Source organism: Meles meles, chromosome 18, assembly GCF_922984935.1.
Source record: "Meles meles chromosome 18, mMelMel3.1 paternal haplotype, whole genome shotgun sequence".
Lineage (NCBI taxonomy): Eukaryota > Metazoa > Chordata > Mammalia > Carnivora > Mustelidae > Meles > Meles meles.
In genome coordinates this window covers 58,300,117-58,318,113 of record NC_060083.1, presented here as the reverse complement: position 1 = coordinate 58,318,113, position 17,997 = coordinate 58,300,117, and the positions used below count along the sequence as shown (strand labels likewise).

Genomic DNA, 17,997 nt, shown 5'->3' with positions numbered 1-17,997 from the left:
GAGTTTGTTCCTTGAGTAACAGGACCGAGTGCATGAGAGCCGTTTCGCAGGCCCCTGGGACCCACGGTGCGTGAGTGGGGCTCGCCCATGGGAAGACCTAAGGCCTTGGAAACCCCCGCAGGGAGGCAGGGACGCCACTGCTCTTCCTGTAAACAAGCTCAGCTTCTCAGGCCACGTGGGATTCAACCAGGTCCTGCCACCGAACTGTGTCATCTTGGGTGGTCCCGCCACTTATCACTGCCTGCGTTTTACCACCTTTGAGAAGGGAGCTGGTCACGGCGCACCTCACGGGGGCACCTGGGTAGAGAGCCTGGCCTAAGCCACCCCTCAGAACGTGGAGGGCTGTCCGAGGAGCCTTATCTCCCACGCCGACAATCCCGGTCCTGGGCAGGCAGGCACCTACCCACCCACAGTTCTCACCTGATTCTCCTTTTGCTACGAGGAGGGGCCTGGGACCATCCTAGCGACCCCACCTGCCTCGGCTGGGTCAGAGGCAGTCACACCCTTTCCAGGAACACCCCCTATTCTGGGTGTCTCTGGCCCAGGCATCAGGCCTGGGCTGCTCACGGCTGTTCTGGGAACCAAGAAGCTCCCTCTTGCTCTGCGTAAGGCCAAACGACGACAACGTGTCCCCACCGCTCTGTCATGTGGGGGGACCCTGGGTGTGTGCTCTTTCCACACGGGGCTGAGACTGAAAAGGAATTACGTTTGGATTTTGGGGGCTTGCACTGGTCCGTCCTCCTCTGGCTGTCACCCTCCCACCCGAGCACAGGCTGTGAGTTGGGATGGGGGCTCCTATGCAGCCCCAGAAGACAGGACCTCCTGGCCTGTCATGCTGGGAGGAGTCCCCTTGGGGAAAGATGAGAAGTTCCCTCACAGATGTGCCTGCGTGCACACGCATCTTGGGCCTGGGTCAGGTTTTATCTCAGGCTGTAAGACACTCTGGGATGCTTGGCCTTGCCTGTAGTAATTCATGAAAAGTCACCTGTGTCTCCATTGAATGGAGGGAATTCAAAGCCCATCGAATTGTGTTCCCACACTGAGTCACCCTCTGTGTGACGGGAGGACTCCAACTCTGTCGTCTTCATGGTCACTGTCATTCTCATCATCATGGACGAAGAGAAGGACGTCTGGATAATTAACTTACAGAGTAAGGTTCCACTCTGCGGCTCTGTTATCTATTTCAAAAGGGGCGCCTGGCCGCTCAGTCGGTGGAGCACGTGACTCTCGATCTCGGGGTTGTGAGTTTGAGCCCCACGCTGGGCGCAGAGATGGCTGAAAAAGAATTATCTCGGAGGGACACCTGGGTGGGTTAAGCCTCTGCCTTCAGCTCAGGTCATGATCCCAGGGTCCTGGGCTTGAGCCCCGCATTGGGCTCTCTGTTCAGCAGGGAGCCTGCTTCCTCCTCTCTCTCTCTGCCTGCCCCTCTGCCTACTTGTGATTTCTGTCTGTCAAATAAATGAAATCTTTAAAAAAACAAAAAGAATTATCTTGGAGAACTCAGAGCAGAGTTCCTTTTTCTGAGTGTGCTGGGAGGAGGGCGCCATGGGCAAAGAGCAGGTATTTGAGTCTCTAAAGCTACTGAGTCTCAAGTAGGAAATCGAGAGTTCTGGCCTTTCCATCCCTCCCCTTTCCACACCCTGCAAGCTGGGCAAGTGGCGCCCGGAGGCAAATGTCTCCATTTTTCATTCTTCCGCCGTCAGACCGAGCTCAGCTGGTAATGGCTGCAACAGCGAAGCCACCGGGCCTCTGGCCAGGAGCCCGATAATCTCCTTCCCAGATTGCAAACATAAAACTTCTGCTCTGTCACCTTTCCTGCAGGCCGCCCCGTCTCTCCTCTTGTTGTGGACTGAATTATCTCTGCCTCTAATTCCTGGGCGGAAGCCCTGACCCCCAGTGAGACCGCTTGGAAGATGGGGCCTTAAACGAGCTCGTAAGGGCTCTAATCTGACAGGACCCGGGTGCTTACCGGAGGAGCCCGGCATGCTAGAGCAGTCTCCCTGCGCACGGAGAAAAGCCTCCGGGAGAAGAGCAAGAAAGTGGCTGTCTGCAGCCAGGAAGAGAGGCCGCACCAGAAACCAACCCCGCCAGCACCTTGATCCTGGGTTTCTCGCCTCCAGAACAGAGCAAGGAAATCTCTACTGTTTAAGCCACCCAGCCTGTAGCGTTCAGTCCTGGCAGCCTGAGGGGACGGAGGGATCCGTCTAGAGGAAGCTGGATGCACAGACAAACCCGGGTGGAGAAAGCATGCGGAAAACAAGGAGAAGCAGTGCTCGCAGGTGCTCAGGGGCCCCTAGGCGGCCTAAGTGCGGGAGCTCCTGGGTGACCGGGGCCCCGTTGGCTCTGAGACACTCGGGGCTGCTTCTGACACGTGAGCGAGGTTCACCTTGGCCTGTGTGAAGCCCAGCTCTGAGCACAGACACAGCTACAGCCCCTACCTACTGGTCAGAGGCCTCGCCCCACCAAGCAGCACAAGCTGGGGCTCACTTGCCGGTGTCCAGGCAGCCGGCCCACGACCTCCCAGGCTCCGGGCACCACCGGGTGGGCTGGCCAGCGCGCGTCTCAGCCACATGCAGAGCTGTTGACAACAAAGGCTGCTCACAGAAGCGGGGTGGCCGCGTAGTGGCCTTGCCTTGGGGCCCAGCAGGGCTCTTGGGTCAGTTCCATTACTGAAAGGGACAATTTGGCGGCACAGGGCTGGCTTTGCGGCAGACTTTAACTGGGTGCCCACTGCCCGAGACCGGGAAACACCAGCATCCTCTCCTTTACAGGGCGTTTGCAGGGAGAACGTTTAGAAAACAAGAACCAAGACCAAAAGGAGACATCTACGAAAAGGTTTTCTTGGATTCCCTCCACGGGCTGAGGAACGAGGAGCCGCACGCTCCACGGCCCTGGAGAGCCCTGGCCCGGGGTCTAGCGCGGGGGTGGGCGGGGTGAGGCGGAAGGCCGCTGCTGGCTGGCTGCGGGGGCGGGCAAAGGACCCCCTTCACAGCCGTCGGAGGAGCGCTGGTTGAGGGGACAGCAGCGAGTGGCTGTGGAGGAAGTCCTACCCCAAGCCGGCACGTTGGGCCAACAGGACGTGGGGAACAGATGGCCCAGACAGAGAAGACCCCTGGCTCCTGCTGTGACAGAGCGGAGCAGTCCCACCACGAGGCGCTCCGCTCAATCAGGCAGGGATCCGCAGCAGAGTCAGCCAAGAGGCCGCAGAGAATTTTGGGGACAGGTAAAAGCAGAGCCCTTATGTTCCCAGGTGACGGTCTCCTCCTGGGGACCTTCTGCTTCTCGGGCCACCGCTGCGGAGTCCCACCTCCCCCTGCTGGCTCAGTCTGGAAGACAAATCTGGGGCACTTGCTGGGGGGAGGAGGGGAAAGCTGAGCCGCGGAGCTTCATGAGGTTCGAGTCTGCCCACGGACACGCGGAGAGGCTGGCGTCTGACCCACTTTGAGGGGAGCACAGAGACGGCCGTGACGGGCACCACGCTGCTCTGAATACACAATCAGAGAAAGGAGCCCTGTGGGTCCTCGTCAGCCCAGACCGAGGAGGGCTGCCATGCTCCAGAGCAGTGTTTATTAGAAAGAATCAGGTTTTTGATAACACCAAGTGGGGCACCCCGAGCTGAGCCAGCTGTGTGCGTCCCCAACTGGGAGGCGTCTGCGGCGGAAGCTGGTACGGGGTGCAGTAATGAAGCCATCGCAGCCCCTCCTGCCGGAGAGCTCCTGCCAGCTGTCGCGGGTGGGGACAGTCTATGGTCCTGTGCTTTGGGGTTTAGGGCTCAGGCTCTGCGGCCCCAGCTCCTGGGCCTGCGGGACAGCACTTCTGGTTGTCTCTCTCCTAAGTGTCCCCGGTCTACTGACCACCAACAGAGCGAGCACCAGGGCTGAAAGAGAAAACCCTGGGCCGGTCCGTGAGATGCGCCTGCTTCTCACTTCTCTCAGGCTCAAGCTTCTTGCAGGTGGTGGGGGTGGAGGCCGGGGGGTGCAGGCGAGCACAGGGGACCGGCGCCGGGGTGGGGCAGAGGGAAGGCTGACAGAGCCAACCCGAGAGGCTTCCAGGTCTCACGGCCAGAGCCACAGCTCCTTCCGCGGGCAGCCTGGGCCATGTCCCTGATCTCACGGCCAGCCCCGAGGGAGGCTTCCACTGAGGCCAGCCCCAGGATGCACCGGCCAACACAGAGGACGGTGGTGGGGCTGCACACGGCGGCTGCTACTCAACGCTGACCCTGCTCCAGGAGCAGGGCTGAGAGCCCTCCCTCCCTGATTCCGGATCCCATTTTATCTTCCCAGCCGCTCCCCGGGGGGACCCTGCCCGGGGGGCTGGCTGTGCGCCCCGGGACCCACATGGATGGGAACATAGGCGGAGGTGCCAGGAGCGAAGCCCCGGGCTCGGGAGTCCACTGCTGACTGTAAGCAGCAGCCCAGGGGTGAGCGACGGGACAGCAAGTGGGGCTGGTCAGGAAGCCTGCTAATACCTGCACGACAGTCTCACCTGCCGGATGACACCTGGAGCCCATCCGGGCACCTGGGATCTGGGTCTCCCACACTGATCTGCCTGGGCCGCCCAGAACTTATCTGGGGAGCAAAAGAGATGAATCAACACTGGCACTTGTCCTACAGGTGCCGATACTTTCCTGGACAAGCGGCCACGCGCAAAGGCCCGCTCTGGCAGCGGGAGGGAACTGGCCTCAAGCTGCTCGGCTGGCCTCGTCCTGGGCTCTGGGGGCCCTGCTCGGGCGGGGCTTCCGCAGTCTTCCCCAGCCTCAGTTCAACAGATGGCAGAACAAATTCCTAATTAAGCACAAGAAAGTTTCCGGCTCAGCACGTTCATTTACGATTTTCCGGTCCCTTTGGTGCTCACTCTTCCCTTTTGTCTTCTTAGAACCCGAGTCGGCTTAGTGCCACCCTGCGCTCCAGCTCAGCTCTCTTGGACGGTCTGGGCCCTAATCTGGGGAGAGGGAAGGGGCAGGGTGTGCGGAGTGTGGGAAAGAAGGGAGGGTGGGGGGGGACACGGCCACACAGCTGCTTCTCAGAAGCAAAATGAAAGGGAGTTCGTTGAGAATGGACAACTTGGTGCAGACCAAAGAGGACAAATAAGGCTTTTTGGTGGGTTCTAGAAAAAAACCACCTGGGGTGAGCTCGGGCCAGAGGAGAGACGCCCCCCCATCGCAAATGTGCCCCCCAGGCAGACCCCGGTCCTTCCTGCAACAGGGCTGCCTGTTCACTGGCATCTGGCAGCTTCCTGGGACTCGTCCCTCCCCACTGCCCCCTTCCCCGGCTCCCTGCCTGCGGCTGCCCCGGGGCCATGATGAGGGGAACCCCTCTCGCCACCAGGGAGGAAAGGACCCAGGCGGCTCGGCTCCAGTGCCCCTAGCCTGAAACTGTAGCCTAGCCTTGGGTACAGTCTGGAGTTCACTTAACGGGACACTTTTTCTCCTGCTTCAGAGGTCTTTGTGTCACAGAGAGCTTAGCTTTCCCGGCGCAGGGGCCCGAGCCTCTCCGGGAGAAGAATGACGGCCTGCCGGTCACCCAGAACGCTCTGGAGACCAGCTCTGCGGAGAGGCTGGCGCCATCTGATTATCAGATCGAAGGGAGAAAAGAGGCAGATGACTTGCAGTGACAACAATGTCACCATGCGGAAACACGAGTGTGGGTGACCTTCACGTGCTGCTGTGTCCCTCAGGCCCTCCCTGCTGTCAAGCGCCTCTCGCAAAGGTCACTGTAACCTCGCAGGGCCCGGGAGCCTGAGGGAGGGACCCTCGGGGGATCCCTGCTGCAGCCCTGGGGGTAACCAGCTTGCTGGCCAGCGGGAGGGGCTCTGGCTGGGAGAAGGGGAGGCACGATGGGGTCACAAGGGGGCAGGACGGTTCTACTCTGAGCAGGGGAGGGCTCTGAAGGCAGCGTGGAAAGGGCACAAGGCCTGCTCTGAGAGGCTCTGGAGGCCCCCAGGGCCCGGCTGGCCACAGAAGCTCAGGCCTTCGCTGCGGGGGCTGAGTCCGGCGGGGTCTCCCAGCGTGCACAGCGACAGTCACTCTTGCTTTGCTACCAGCCTCCTCCCCTCCCTCTCAACAACCTGCTCCTCACTCACCAGACACACGAAGGACTTCGTCACGCTCAATAAACAGGGGTGTCGCTGTCGCGGAGCGTCACGACATGTCACAACCCAGGCAGCCCTCTACAGCACAGGAGTTCCCCCACCTCCCCCCACCACTCCCCACCCTGCCTTTGCCCTCCCCGGGGAAGGTGAGGACTACTACTGAGGCGGGTCAAGGACAGCCAGTCCTGCGCGGAGGAGGGGCAGGACCTCCGGGACTCTGGGAGCAGGGGAGCGGTGACAACAGAGGTGGGCCAGGCGGAGAAGAGGAGGCTTCGCTGAGAAAACTTCCTCCTGCAGGTCTCTAGGGTTTTCATCTACTTCCCGAGGAGAAGGGCGGACAGCCGGGAGCCGGGACTGTGATCCCTGCTGATCCCCACGCTGGGATGTGAGCCCTGCTGGGCCCTGGGGGGCTCTATTCCAGCACCTTATCCTTGGAGCCAGCCTGGTCCTCGTGTTCTAAGTAAGGAGTTCTCCTTCTTTCCCAGGTGGTCACGTTACTTAATCCCAGCGCTTTCAAACGTGTGAATAAAATTTGCAAACAGCCTCGTGAAGGTACATATAGGACTGGACCGGCTGAGTGGGGCAGACCAGGAATCTTGCTCCCTATTGGACAAGTGTCAGGGCGCTTGGGTGGCTCAGTGGGTTAAAGCTTCTGCCTTCGGCTCAGGTCATGGGATCGAGCCCCACACCGGCTCTCTGCTCCGCAGGGAGCCTGCTTCCTCCTCTCTCTCTGCCTGCCTCTCTGCCTAGTTGTGATTTCTCTCTGTCAAATAAATAAAATATTAAAAAAAAAAAAGTTGAATGCCTATTGGACAAGTGTCCCCCTGCTCTCTTGGCTGGGCTGGGTGACCAAGGACAGGTGTCTCAGGTTACAGAGGCCTCAAAGCTAACGCACCAGATGACTCAGTCCTGCTCTCAATTCCATGCAAGGAAGGACCGAGGTGGAAGGAGGTTACAGGCTCAAGACAAAGCAGGACTTCCCAGTGCTGACAAGCATCCCTTCCGAGTGGGGCAGGGGCCCCATCGTGAGCTCCTGGCCCAAAGAAGCCACCCCGTGTGAATGCTTGTGGAGCCTGCCCTCGCGGAGGCGGGGACTGGATAACGGTCATGGTCCCTCCCGACTGAAAATGCCAGGATCCTGTGATGCACCGGCTCCTTACACTGGGATTCTGGAATCCTCCGCAGGACATGTGAGAACGGCCGGAAATCACTTTTATCAGAAGCCGTTCTGAGGGCCAGTGCTGAGGGCTGGCGTGGAAGGAGGAGCAAGGTGCGCCCTGAGTCCTGATGAGGGGTGCTGGGGCAGACGCCATGGCAATGGGGGCTCGAGAGGAAGCTCCGGAGGGAGGAGTCCCGCCCTCGGGCTCCCTGAGGACCTCAGTGCTGGGGCAGGGGAGGTGCTGGATGCGGGCAGACGCCCTCTGCCAGGCCTCTCAGCCACAACGGCAACGGTATTCTTTGCCTTTAGACCAAAAGAGGAATGCAAATGATCCCAGAGCAAGTGCCAGGCGACGCGGCCCCTACCCCCTCCTGTCCCGGGTCTAGGGGGCTCAGCAGCCAGGGCCTTCTGGGACGGTGCGGCAGAAGGAATGAGCACCCTACCACAAACCTGCCTTAAAGGGAGAGACCCCCAAACCACCCAAGGACGGTGTTCTTGCTCAGGAGGGCATCGGTCAGTCAAGGGCATCATGGATGGGGCCCCACTGGCCGGCAACGCAGATGTGGCTGCCACAGCTCGCTAGGACTTAGGGCGGTGCCACACGGTGTACCCATGAGAAGGCAGAGCGGTGCCATTCTCGTGCCCTGAAGTGGGCAGAGCCTGACCCGGGGCCTTCAGAAGTCCTGGCCCAGCCTGGGGGCAGGAGGGACGCTGCATGGGCGTGTGAAGGAGGCTGGGCCTAGCTCGGGCTCCGTCCACACTGCATGATCCTTGTCGGGACTGTGTTACCCCTGCCCCTTTCTGGCTCTCAGGAGTCCACGGAAGCCCGCCACCTTCCAGCTGTGCCGTGAGCACACACAGCCGTCTCGGAAAGGGTAAGGAAGGGACGAGAGGAGAAAGGACAGATGCGAAAGGTCTCTCACTCACCAACCCATCTCATCAGGGAGGTCAGGATCTGCAGGTACTTGGTTTTCTGGACGTCAAAGAAGGTGAAGGGTCCAAGGAGGAGCGTGAAGACAGCCTGGGGGACAGAAACAAGAGTGAGGAGGGGCAGGGGCCAGGAGCGCGCGGCACTTCGTGCGCGTGTGTGGGAGGACACGCTGTCCACGTGCCCCTGCCGGTCCTAACCTCGGTGCACCTGAGTCGGCAGAGACGCCCCGGGGGCCAACAGCATCGCGTGGGGTGTTCCCTGGGGTGCAACAGAAACCCAGAGCCGTGCTTCCCGGCTGTTCCTCATGCCTCCTGTCCTGCGACAACTTTCTGGGCGAGACCTAGATGACACCTCAGGGACATTGCCTGATGTTCCTCTTCAGCAAATGCTGAGGGTTCCCGGGCCCTGCACGGAGCTGGGAACAAGCCCTGAGGAGGTGTGGGGCAGCAGCAAGATGGGGATCTGAGAGGAAGCCAGGCACGCCCTGGGCCCCCAGGTCTACTGGGCAGACTGCACACAGGGAGAAGTGGACACCGGGGCCCCAACAGTGCAGTGTATGGGAGAGAACGCCGTGCTGAAGGTTCAGAGGAAAGGACTGATCAGGATGTCGCCCGTCGGCAATGTTTGTGACTTCAAGGGAAGGGAAAGCCTGGAGAGCCAGAGCCAGTGGCTTCCAGGGCAAATTTGTCAGAGGACTATCCCGGACCAAGAAGAGAAGGGACCGCAGCCACGAAAAGTGGGGCTTGAGTTTGGGGCTCAGTGCTCTTCCCCTGTGGAGAACAGGGAAAACCAAGCGGTTACTTAGAAAAAGAAGAATTCAAACCCTATCTTAGAAAACCAGTCAGTGGGGAATTTGAACCCTCTCTGCAAAGGCAAGTGGGGGTAAGCCTGGCAAAGCAGAGCCGGGCTGGGGGCTGAGGGAAGGTTAGGGTTTCCGTGCCCAACTGGCTGCTCGGGGAGCAGAGGAATTAGGAGCTGCTGGTTGGCGCTGCGACGCTGGTGCCATTTCCAATCTGCCACTCGGAAGCAGCAGACGCAACAGACCTTATTAACATTTATACTGCGCCCGTTTTATCACGTTAATGTTAATGACACTCGCCAGAAATGCAGCGGGTGGCGGAGACCCGAATGTGGGGAGCAGCCGGGCTCCGGCCCTGTGAGCTGGGGGGAGACATCACAGCGGCTCAGCCTGGCGGCCAGTCCCCCCACTCCCTGGCTACCCTGTGACAGGGTGACAGGCAGGCGGGCGCTGGCGGAAGGGGGGCTGTGCCCGTCCCTCCCCCACCATCATCCGCAAGGAAAGCGGGAAGTGGGAGAAGCTGTGACCTCTTATCCAAGTCCATTATCACTGTGAGGATGACACCAGAGACTCAAGTGCTGCTTAAGGAGAAAGCTCTAATTAGCTGGGGGACAAGGCCTCCAGGCAGGCTCCGGGGCTGGGAGACTTCTGGAAACGGCTTTCTGCTGGGGGCCTGGAGCCAGCTCTGCTTCCGCCAGGAGGAGGGGAAGCACCACTAGGGGTGCCTGTGGGGTGGGAGCAGGAGCCGAGGCGGACAGGGGGCGGGGGAGGCAGTGCCCTTGGAGGCCGGACTCAGGCAGGGTCAGCAGCCGCCCAGCAAGGCGGCAAGTGGCCCCATCAGTTCGCCCTTTAGGAGAATAACCACTTTAGGGAAACTTCAACAGGATTTCTTTCTTGAAGGGCAGAAGAGGGAGAGGCCTTAAGGAAGAATACATACAAAGCCACTTGCCACAGATGTTTCCAAACAACCCCGGGCTGCTCAAAACCAGACTCCTGCTGTGTCCCCTGGCAGGCGTGGGGGCCTCCCCTCCCCCATGGTGCCCACCGCTCACGCCAGACATTTTCTTACGGGCAGCTTATGTGGGAGGTCAGAGCTCATCTCTGAAGCCTTGAGACTCGTTTTCAGAAGGTTCTACTATGTAAAACCAAGGCAGGGGAGGTTGGGGGCGTTGGGGGGGTGGGGAAGGCGTGCAGCAGAACCAGTCCCAAAGGCAGGCAGGGAATCCTGCTACAGCCCGGGTCCTCTTCCAGACGCTAGATCCATCTTCATCCCCTCCCCACCGGCAGCTGTTCGCCAAGATCGGTTTACACAAGAGGGTGCGTTTTTATAAAACCCTGCAGGGTGGGGCCCCGGTCCCCCAAGAGCTTCCCTCTTTTTGAAGACGCGAAGCACACAGGCACACCTGAAAAGAGTCGCGCAAGAAGTGTACGTGAGAGGCCATCGGAGTCCTGGGGAGCAGGAGTGCGGGGGGGCTCCGAATGAGGGTCTACACTGGCCTGGACCTCCCACATCCGGGTCTAGGCTGGCAGCGGGGCCTGGCGGTAGAGGGCTGTTTTGGAAGATTTGGTCAACAGCGGAGACACCCATGGCGGGCCGGCGGCCGGGATGTGGTTTTAAGGCCCAGGACACAGACGGACCCCACCACTCCGCGAGTGGGAAGCACAGGGCCCGGGTGGTCAGAGCAACCACGCACAGACCCCCAAAGGCAGCCCTTGCCCGCCATGAGCTCACGCATCGGAGGGAGCCCGGACCAAGACACATGGCACAGGCTGGGGCTAATTAAGGAACAGGTGTCCTCTGCAAATTAGTTAGAGTCAGACTCGGCGCCCGCAGGGCCCGGCATCCAGAGCCGGAAAGGATGCCACGGCGCGGCTGCCAGGTCTCTGGGAAGAAAGGGGGCACGGGAGGAGAAACGGCCCCATGTTCCTAGGGTCTAGCGGGGACGGAGTTCATCTCTGAATGCTGAACAGCAAGCGTGGTACCTCCTGTTTTCCTTTCCTTCTTCAAAAAGAAGAGATTAAAAAGCCAAGAGACAGCCTATCCTCTTGGGTCTCCTCGTCTAGCCCGTATGACATTATAAATTAGCCGACTCCTGAGCAGTGGTTCAACCCCCAAATGCCATTGATCAGTTCAGACTCAGCCTCTGTTCAAGGACTCTCCGAGCCCAACTCATTCCAGGAGGCAGGGACAGAAACGGCAGCAGCCAAACGTGTTCCAGAAGAAAAAGGAATAAAGAGCAATTCTTTGGTTTCTAATGAAATCTTCAAATTGGTCACCAGGAACAAAGTCTGAGACAGACCTGGGAGGGTGCAAATGGGGTCGCTTGGGTCTCTTCTCTGCGTTGGTGAGTTTCAATGTGCACCAAGGCCCCAGGGCAACCTTGCCAGTGTTGATGGACACAAGGCAGCCCACGTTGCTAAGGCCCCGCAGCAATGCTTGGGTGTGGCTTCTACAGTGTCCTGGTGGCCCTCTGGATTTGTCCGCAGTTCCATCCAGCTGCCTCTCTCCTGCCACCCCGTGTAGGCAGCAACACCACTCTCCTCCAGCCGCTCCGGCTCGAGCTCCCAACCACCTCTGTCTCTTCCTCACTCTCTGTACCAGTGTCTTGTGACTGCATAACTCGGCGGCTTAAAACCACAGAAATGTTACTTCTTACGGTCCCACAGGGGAAATGGAGCACAGAGCATGGGCCCCTGACCCTGCCTGGCTGGGGCTGTGTGGGGATGCCCAGGGGAACTTCACAGAGAAAGTGATACCTCAGGTAGGAGGAATCACGTAGACAAAAGGCTGGGGAAGAGTTCAGGACTGTCCTCCTGGGGAATCTGTCCTGGTCCCTTTGCCCCCGTCCTCTCCTTCCTGGGGCCAGAACCAACTGGTGCACGTTGTCCCCCCATGCTCAGATCCACCACACCTGCGCACAGTTTCACTCTCCCCCTTACTCCCGTTGCCTTCTAGGCTCTGCTCGGGGACCGGTGTCCTCTGCATGGAGCTCCTCCCTCGGGTTCAAGCACACAGTTGGGTACCTAATTCTGCCTAATGCTGGTAGATGCTGAGCTGCTGTCTCATGAGTCGATTTTTTTTTTTTTTAAAGATTTTATTTATTCATTTGACAGACACAGATCACAAGTAGGTGGAGGCAGGCACAGAGAGGAGGAAGCAGGCTCCCTGCTGAGCGCAGAGCCCGATGTGGGGCACGATCCTAGGACCCTGGGATCATGACCTGAGCCGAAAGCAGAGGCTTTAACCCACTGAGCCACCCAGGTGCCCCTCATGGGTTGATTTTGCATCCACATCCCCTGCCCCCCGGGTAGAGTGCGAGCAGCAGGACGGCAAGGCCTGCGTCCTTGTTCACCCCGGCACCCAGGGTCCTTGACACACGTGACATGCCCACTGAGGACCTGCGGAATATAGCGGATGTGGTGGGGAAGAGCCTGGCGGAGAGGTGTAACTCTGCAGCAGGGGGAGAGGCCACCCCCGTCTTGCTGACTTGCCTTGTACCCTCTACCAGCCTCCTGCCATGGGCAGCGTCTGAGCCGGCAGAGGGCAGCAAGCCCAGGTGGGCAAGCCGCCCGCTCCGCCTGAGAGCGGCTCAGTGTGTCGGGAAAAGATCACGTCCTCAAACAGGTGTGAAATCAATATGTTTTGATTTAGGAAGAGCAAACTGAAACAGCGTTTGCTCTGAGCAGACCCACTGGCTTTAGGAGAGAAGGCTATTCAGCCCCAATAAGGAGAAAAGGCTCTGAGAAGAGCCCGGGGCTCTCGGCTGCCCTGCATCAGCCGTACCCCCTGGACTCCTAGCAAGGAAGGGGCTCGGACCCCCGTGGGCTGTGCCCACTCTGTGAATCTGGCAGGCCCCCAGAAGGGCAATGTCTTAGAAGAGACCTAATGTCAAAGGTCTTCAAAGCAGGGACTCTTTCCATGCCTGCCTCTGGGAGACAGTGGATTCATAGTCCCCAGACAGACTGGCCACCCACCAATTCTTCTCTTACAAAACGAAACGAAAGCCCCAATCCTGCTCGCTGTCATCTCTCCTCCTGCTGGGGAGACGCGCAGTGGACTGCACCTTCTCATCCGAACTTGCACTTGGGTGAAAATCAACAAGACCTGCAGTCCATCTTCCCTCCCTCAAAAAGGAGCAAGGGCAGGGTTGGGGTGAGGAGAGAGAGGGGCTGTTCAGGGAGACACGGAAGACAGGAGAGAAGGATGTGCTGAGGAACCATACGGAACAAATGTCCTAAGAACCTCTGAGCCAGTCCCTGGGACAAAGACTGATCCACCGATTACCTCCTGAGACAGGGGACAGTGAGAAAATCCAGCAGAGAAGCAGTCCGCAGACTGTCGATCCAGCAGGGAGGGCTCCCTCGAGGCCCTGCTCCCCGACCTAGATGGAAGCAGAAGGGCAGCATGCGGTGGGGATGAAGGCCAAATGGTCAAGGAAGCCGGCGGTGGCCAGCAAAGCACGAAGGTGATGCTTCTGTGGTTTTCTCTAGCTTCCAGGGCTGGAGAAACCTGCTGGATGGCCCGGTCCTGGAGTGCCTGATTCATTGAGTTCCTTTAAAAATGAGGGTTTGGGGGCTCATCTGCTTGCGGCCCCCGCAGTGCAGCATGGTGGTGCTTCCAAGGGACCAGGATTCAGCCATAAGCTGCTGTCTCTGTGCGCCCCTCTTCAGCTCCCGCAGTTGTCAGTGTAAAAGGCGGGCCGATCCACCCAGAGCCTTCCTGGTCTTGGGTTTGGGGTGGGGTGGGGGCTTGATTTCTCTGTTAATTTAGCAAGAGTGAAGAAGGAACAAGTCTTGGGGGTGGAACGGTGACACACTGCCTCACCTGCCCTAAACACACGGGGATCCCCAGGGGCTGACCGTGGAATCCGTGGTCTCGGCACGCATGGGGCCGGCAGGGGCAGGGACCCGCTGATGGCGCGGCTGAGCTCCGGACAGATCCTGGAGGCTCTCCCAAGTGACAAAGGCAACGAGCGCCCAGATGACAGGGCGGCCCTCGTTCCAGGGCACCAGGGGTTAAGAATTAATTGGGGTTAATGACAACGCAGCATGAACCCATCCCTAAATGGGAACTGAACTTTCAAGGTGTCCTTGAGTGCGGGAAGGAGTGTTCGAGGATTCTATTTTTATTTCTCGAGTGGCTGTGCGCATTTCGGTTTGGGAGTTTTATTTTCCCAACTTGAATGACAATGTCTGGGGATTCATCCACAAAAAAGGAGAGGAGCCCAGAGGCAGCGAGGGGATGCGGAGGGACCATGGGCTTCAGGACCACAGGTGCCCGCAATGCCGGGGTTTGCCTCCTGACGCCGACCTGGCTAACCACAAGCGCCCGGAGTGCAAGGGAACCTCCCAAAGCACGTTGTGCGTGCTCAGGGGGCCGACAAACATTGGCTCTGCCCATGACCCCCAACGGCGACAGCCTGCACCCATGTTCTCACACCCCGTCGGTCCTCCAGACACCGCAGGTCAGGGAACGCAGGGAGCGGGGGCCCCGTGAGGCCCTCCGGCCAAAGAACATCAGGTCGCTCCTATTCTTACTGGACTTCCGTCACCCGCACCCAAGTTCAATAGCGGCCTGAATGCTTTGGTGGGGAGCTCAAGTTCTTCCCAACCAGACAGAAAGGCTCGGCCATCGTGCAGAGGACGGTCAGAGTCCGACAACAGGTGTGGGTGTGAACCCCGGGCGGCAGCCTCTGTGCGCCAAGCCCAGAGGACCGTTATCACAGCTCATTTGCCAAAACCCTGCAATGGGAGCACTACACCATATAATTCCACAGAATCCAGACCCACGGGGATGGGTGCTTGCACGAGAAGCTCCACGAGAAGGGGGTTCTCCCGCAGGGCAGAGCCGAGCAGCCACCTTCTGAAGGCCCAGCCCAGTGAGCGGCTGGCCCAGCGCACGAGCACAGCCTCTCCGTGGGAGGGAGCTCCAGTCTGCCCCAGCCCAACCAAGATGGGGAAGCGGCCGGTCCTTCACCCACCCATCCCTTAAGTTCCGTTTCCCTGGTGGGAAGGAGAAATGGAGACAAATGGAGTTCACCTTCCCACCCACAGCACAGATGAGCACCAACCCCCCCGCCGCCGCCATGTGCTGCTGAGGGCAAGTTACGGCATCTTACTGTCCCTGCGCCACCGCCTCCCTCTCCTAGAAGGGACTGGGCAAGGCCTACTGAATGCGCCGAGAGATGGGAGATTCGGGGAATGCCTGAAAATAAAAATGGAGAGCGGCTGCCCGGATATTCCGAAGAAGCGTGTTTCTGGAACACACACGCCCTTCTCCAGCTATCTACCACCTTGAGACGTCCTGCAGCAGAAAACCAAGTCCACTTGCTTCAACTGATTCAGCCCCACTTGGAAACTGTGAACGCAGAGACATGTCCTACCTGCAAAAGGCAAGTGTGTGCTTGCTGGAAGAGGCCGAGCCTGAGACGGGAGGGTGCTGGGCTCTGAGCAAAGGCAACAGTGAGCCGAAAGGTAGACTCCGCAAAGCGCACCTAGTGGCCGGAGCTGCAGAACAGAGGCAAGAAACCAAACCCGCACGGCAGCCAATCCGACCAGGGTTGGGAGGTCGGGCAGGAGAAGAGACGTGTTCCACTGCCGATTAACTGGGAAGAGGGTGACGCTCTGGTTGCCCTCCCCGCAAAGCCGCACGCGGGCCAGTGAGGTTGCACTTGGACAAGTTCTGCGGGCCGACTAGTGCAAATCTTGTCTCGACACCAGGGAGCCTGGAAAAATGATTTCGGGGAGAAGCCACAGATGGGGCGGCTGCTCCCAGCCTTGAACATGCAGACAGCTCCCGCTGTCACAAGCCCAGAACAGCCCCTCCCGGAGGCTGGGAAGGGGTCGGCAGGGAAGAGAACAGATGAGAATCTCTTGGATAAAGCAGAGGGAACCGCTCCTGGGAGGCCGGCAGGCGAGCGGCAGCCCAGACACAGGCTGCGTGGGGCGAGCGCTCCCAGACCACCGGCACCAGTTCCGAGACGGAAGGCCAGACACAGGCTGTCCCGGCCCCTGGAGCACCGCTGGCCAATACCCGAGGAGCCTGGGTGACAGCGATCCCAGCCCTGTCAGCCTGGAGACGGCCAGGGCACTCACAAGGCACTTCCTGGGCTCAGTAACTCCCTGAACACACCAACTGGAACGCCGCCTGTGACTGTCTGACAGCTGAAAGCATCCCCAGGTTCCTTCCTCCAAATCTTCTGCTTCTCTTTTCTCAGGGCAACTGGAAACAAAGCAGGTCTAGGAAAGGACCCAAATGACCTCCTTCTCTGAACCCTTTGCTCTCAACATCCCCTGCCCTAGTTAGATGAGACAGAAATCTTCAGTTAGGAACCTGAGGTTTGTAACCTATCTTTATGGTTTGTCCTCTGGGAGGCCCCTCCAAAAAAGCACATCTCCTCCTGAACCCATGGATGACAAAAAAGAAAGATCAAGAAATCCATCCCAAATTTCTACCATTAAGGAGCGTGACGTCTTACTGGGGGGCCTGGCTGCTGAGCCAGACGTGTGGGACAAGGAGCTATCTGGGAGGGAGTGACAGGTTACGACCCATGGCAGGCCCCCCTAAAGACCCGGAGGCCTGGTTGTGCACCGCCCAGAAACGGCTCATGTGCCGTGATCATAACGGGACACAGGCGGCGTCTTTCCAGAATGCACGGTCTGGCTCCCAGGCAACTGTCTTCACCGTCACATCGCCATCTCCGGCCCCAGCCTCTTGGATAGGACAAGTCCCACACACCTGGCCCAGGTGTTCCCCTACCCAGTCATCTCCAAGCCCCCAAGTGGGAGATGGTTGGGGCCGCATTTGGAGGGGTGCTATCGGCAGGTAGAACTGCGCACAGACAGGCCACTCTCACGCCAGAGCCTTTCCCTGCCTCAGAGCCATCACCTAGAGAAGGCTTTGCCTTGAAGACCAGGGAACCCACACCAGGGGACGAACACCTCCCGAGCACCCACGCACGGCACCTTCCATCGAAGACTTCTTGACCCCAACACTCTGGGAATGGGTTACTGGCTCCAGTTTAGAAAGCTGAGCTAAAGGAGATAAAATAATTTGTCAAGACCTCGTAACGACCAAGACATGGCTGAGATCAGAACTTAGGCTGTGTGAATTCGAGGCCGGTCCCCTTCTTAGGGTGTTTACCGCCTCCCTTGGTTCTGCCCTATAGAAAGTCTCTCCACCACCTCCACCCCCAGGAAAGCTGCCTGCCTTGGGGGCAGGGGCAGGGGGGCTGGGAGGGCCCGGTGGCGTCAGCCTGGCACGGCTGTTATCCCCTCACATGCTACTGGAGGACAGGACGGCGTGCCTATGCGGTCTCTTTCTTAGCTGAAAAGCCAGATGGTGCCCGGTGGTGGGCAGGGTTCCAAGGATTTGGTGCCAGAACTGCAACCCTTGTGGATGGGGGGGAAGATAAATATTGTGGAAAACCCATATAGTCACTCACTTAATGATTATATGCCATCCGGGCTTTTTAAGGGCAGCCTGGCTCCCTGCAAGCAGGAGAGAGACAGAGATGGGTCCACACCCACCCGCCCAGGAGGGAAAAGACGCCTGACCTTGACTGAGGAGGGCCTTAAGGACAGCGATGACAGGAGGTGGGTGGGACAGAGCCCGTGTGTGAGAGAGGAGGGCGGGGACTCTGCCTGGAGACACACACCGGCCTTTGGGGCTGGCCCATCCTAAGACTTCACTGCTCGCATTCTGGGCACCAAAGAGGGGGTGGCAGAAAGATGGGGTGCCACCCCAGACTTCCTGGCATGTGGTTAGCTCCTGACTGTGGCCCCCTGGGTGCCCCTAAGGCCATTCTGAGGGGTCACTTTGTCCCGGCAGAGAGGCACGGAAGATGATCTGCACCTTCAGAAAAAGAAGAGAAGCCGGCTGGATGTGGAATTTTTCTGGCCGTGGCCGCGGCCGCTAGCCGTGACAAGCCGCGGGCATCGGCAGCCCCAGGGGCTTACGGAGTGACCGCACGGCGCCAGCCACGGACCCCGCGGGGGCAGCACACCCTAGTGCTCTCG

At 59.3% G+C, this 17,997-nt stretch overlaps 1 protein-coding gene across 2 annotated transcripts in view; it reads right to left on the bottom strand.

Moving 5' to 3' along the window:
• The window catches only part of TMEM104 (transmembrane protein 104), a 54,086-nt gene that overhangs the window by 9,042 nt on the left and 27,047 nt on the right, over positions 1 to 17,997 (bottom strand). For both annotated transcript variants that reach the window (XM_045985330.1, XM_045985331.1), the window contains exon 9: positions 8,177 to 8,270. In XM_045985330.1, the coding sequence (XP_045841286.1) occupies positions 8,177 to 8,270 (94 nt within the window). The remainder of the gene's footprint in view (positions 1 to 8,176; positions 8,271 to 17,997) is intronic.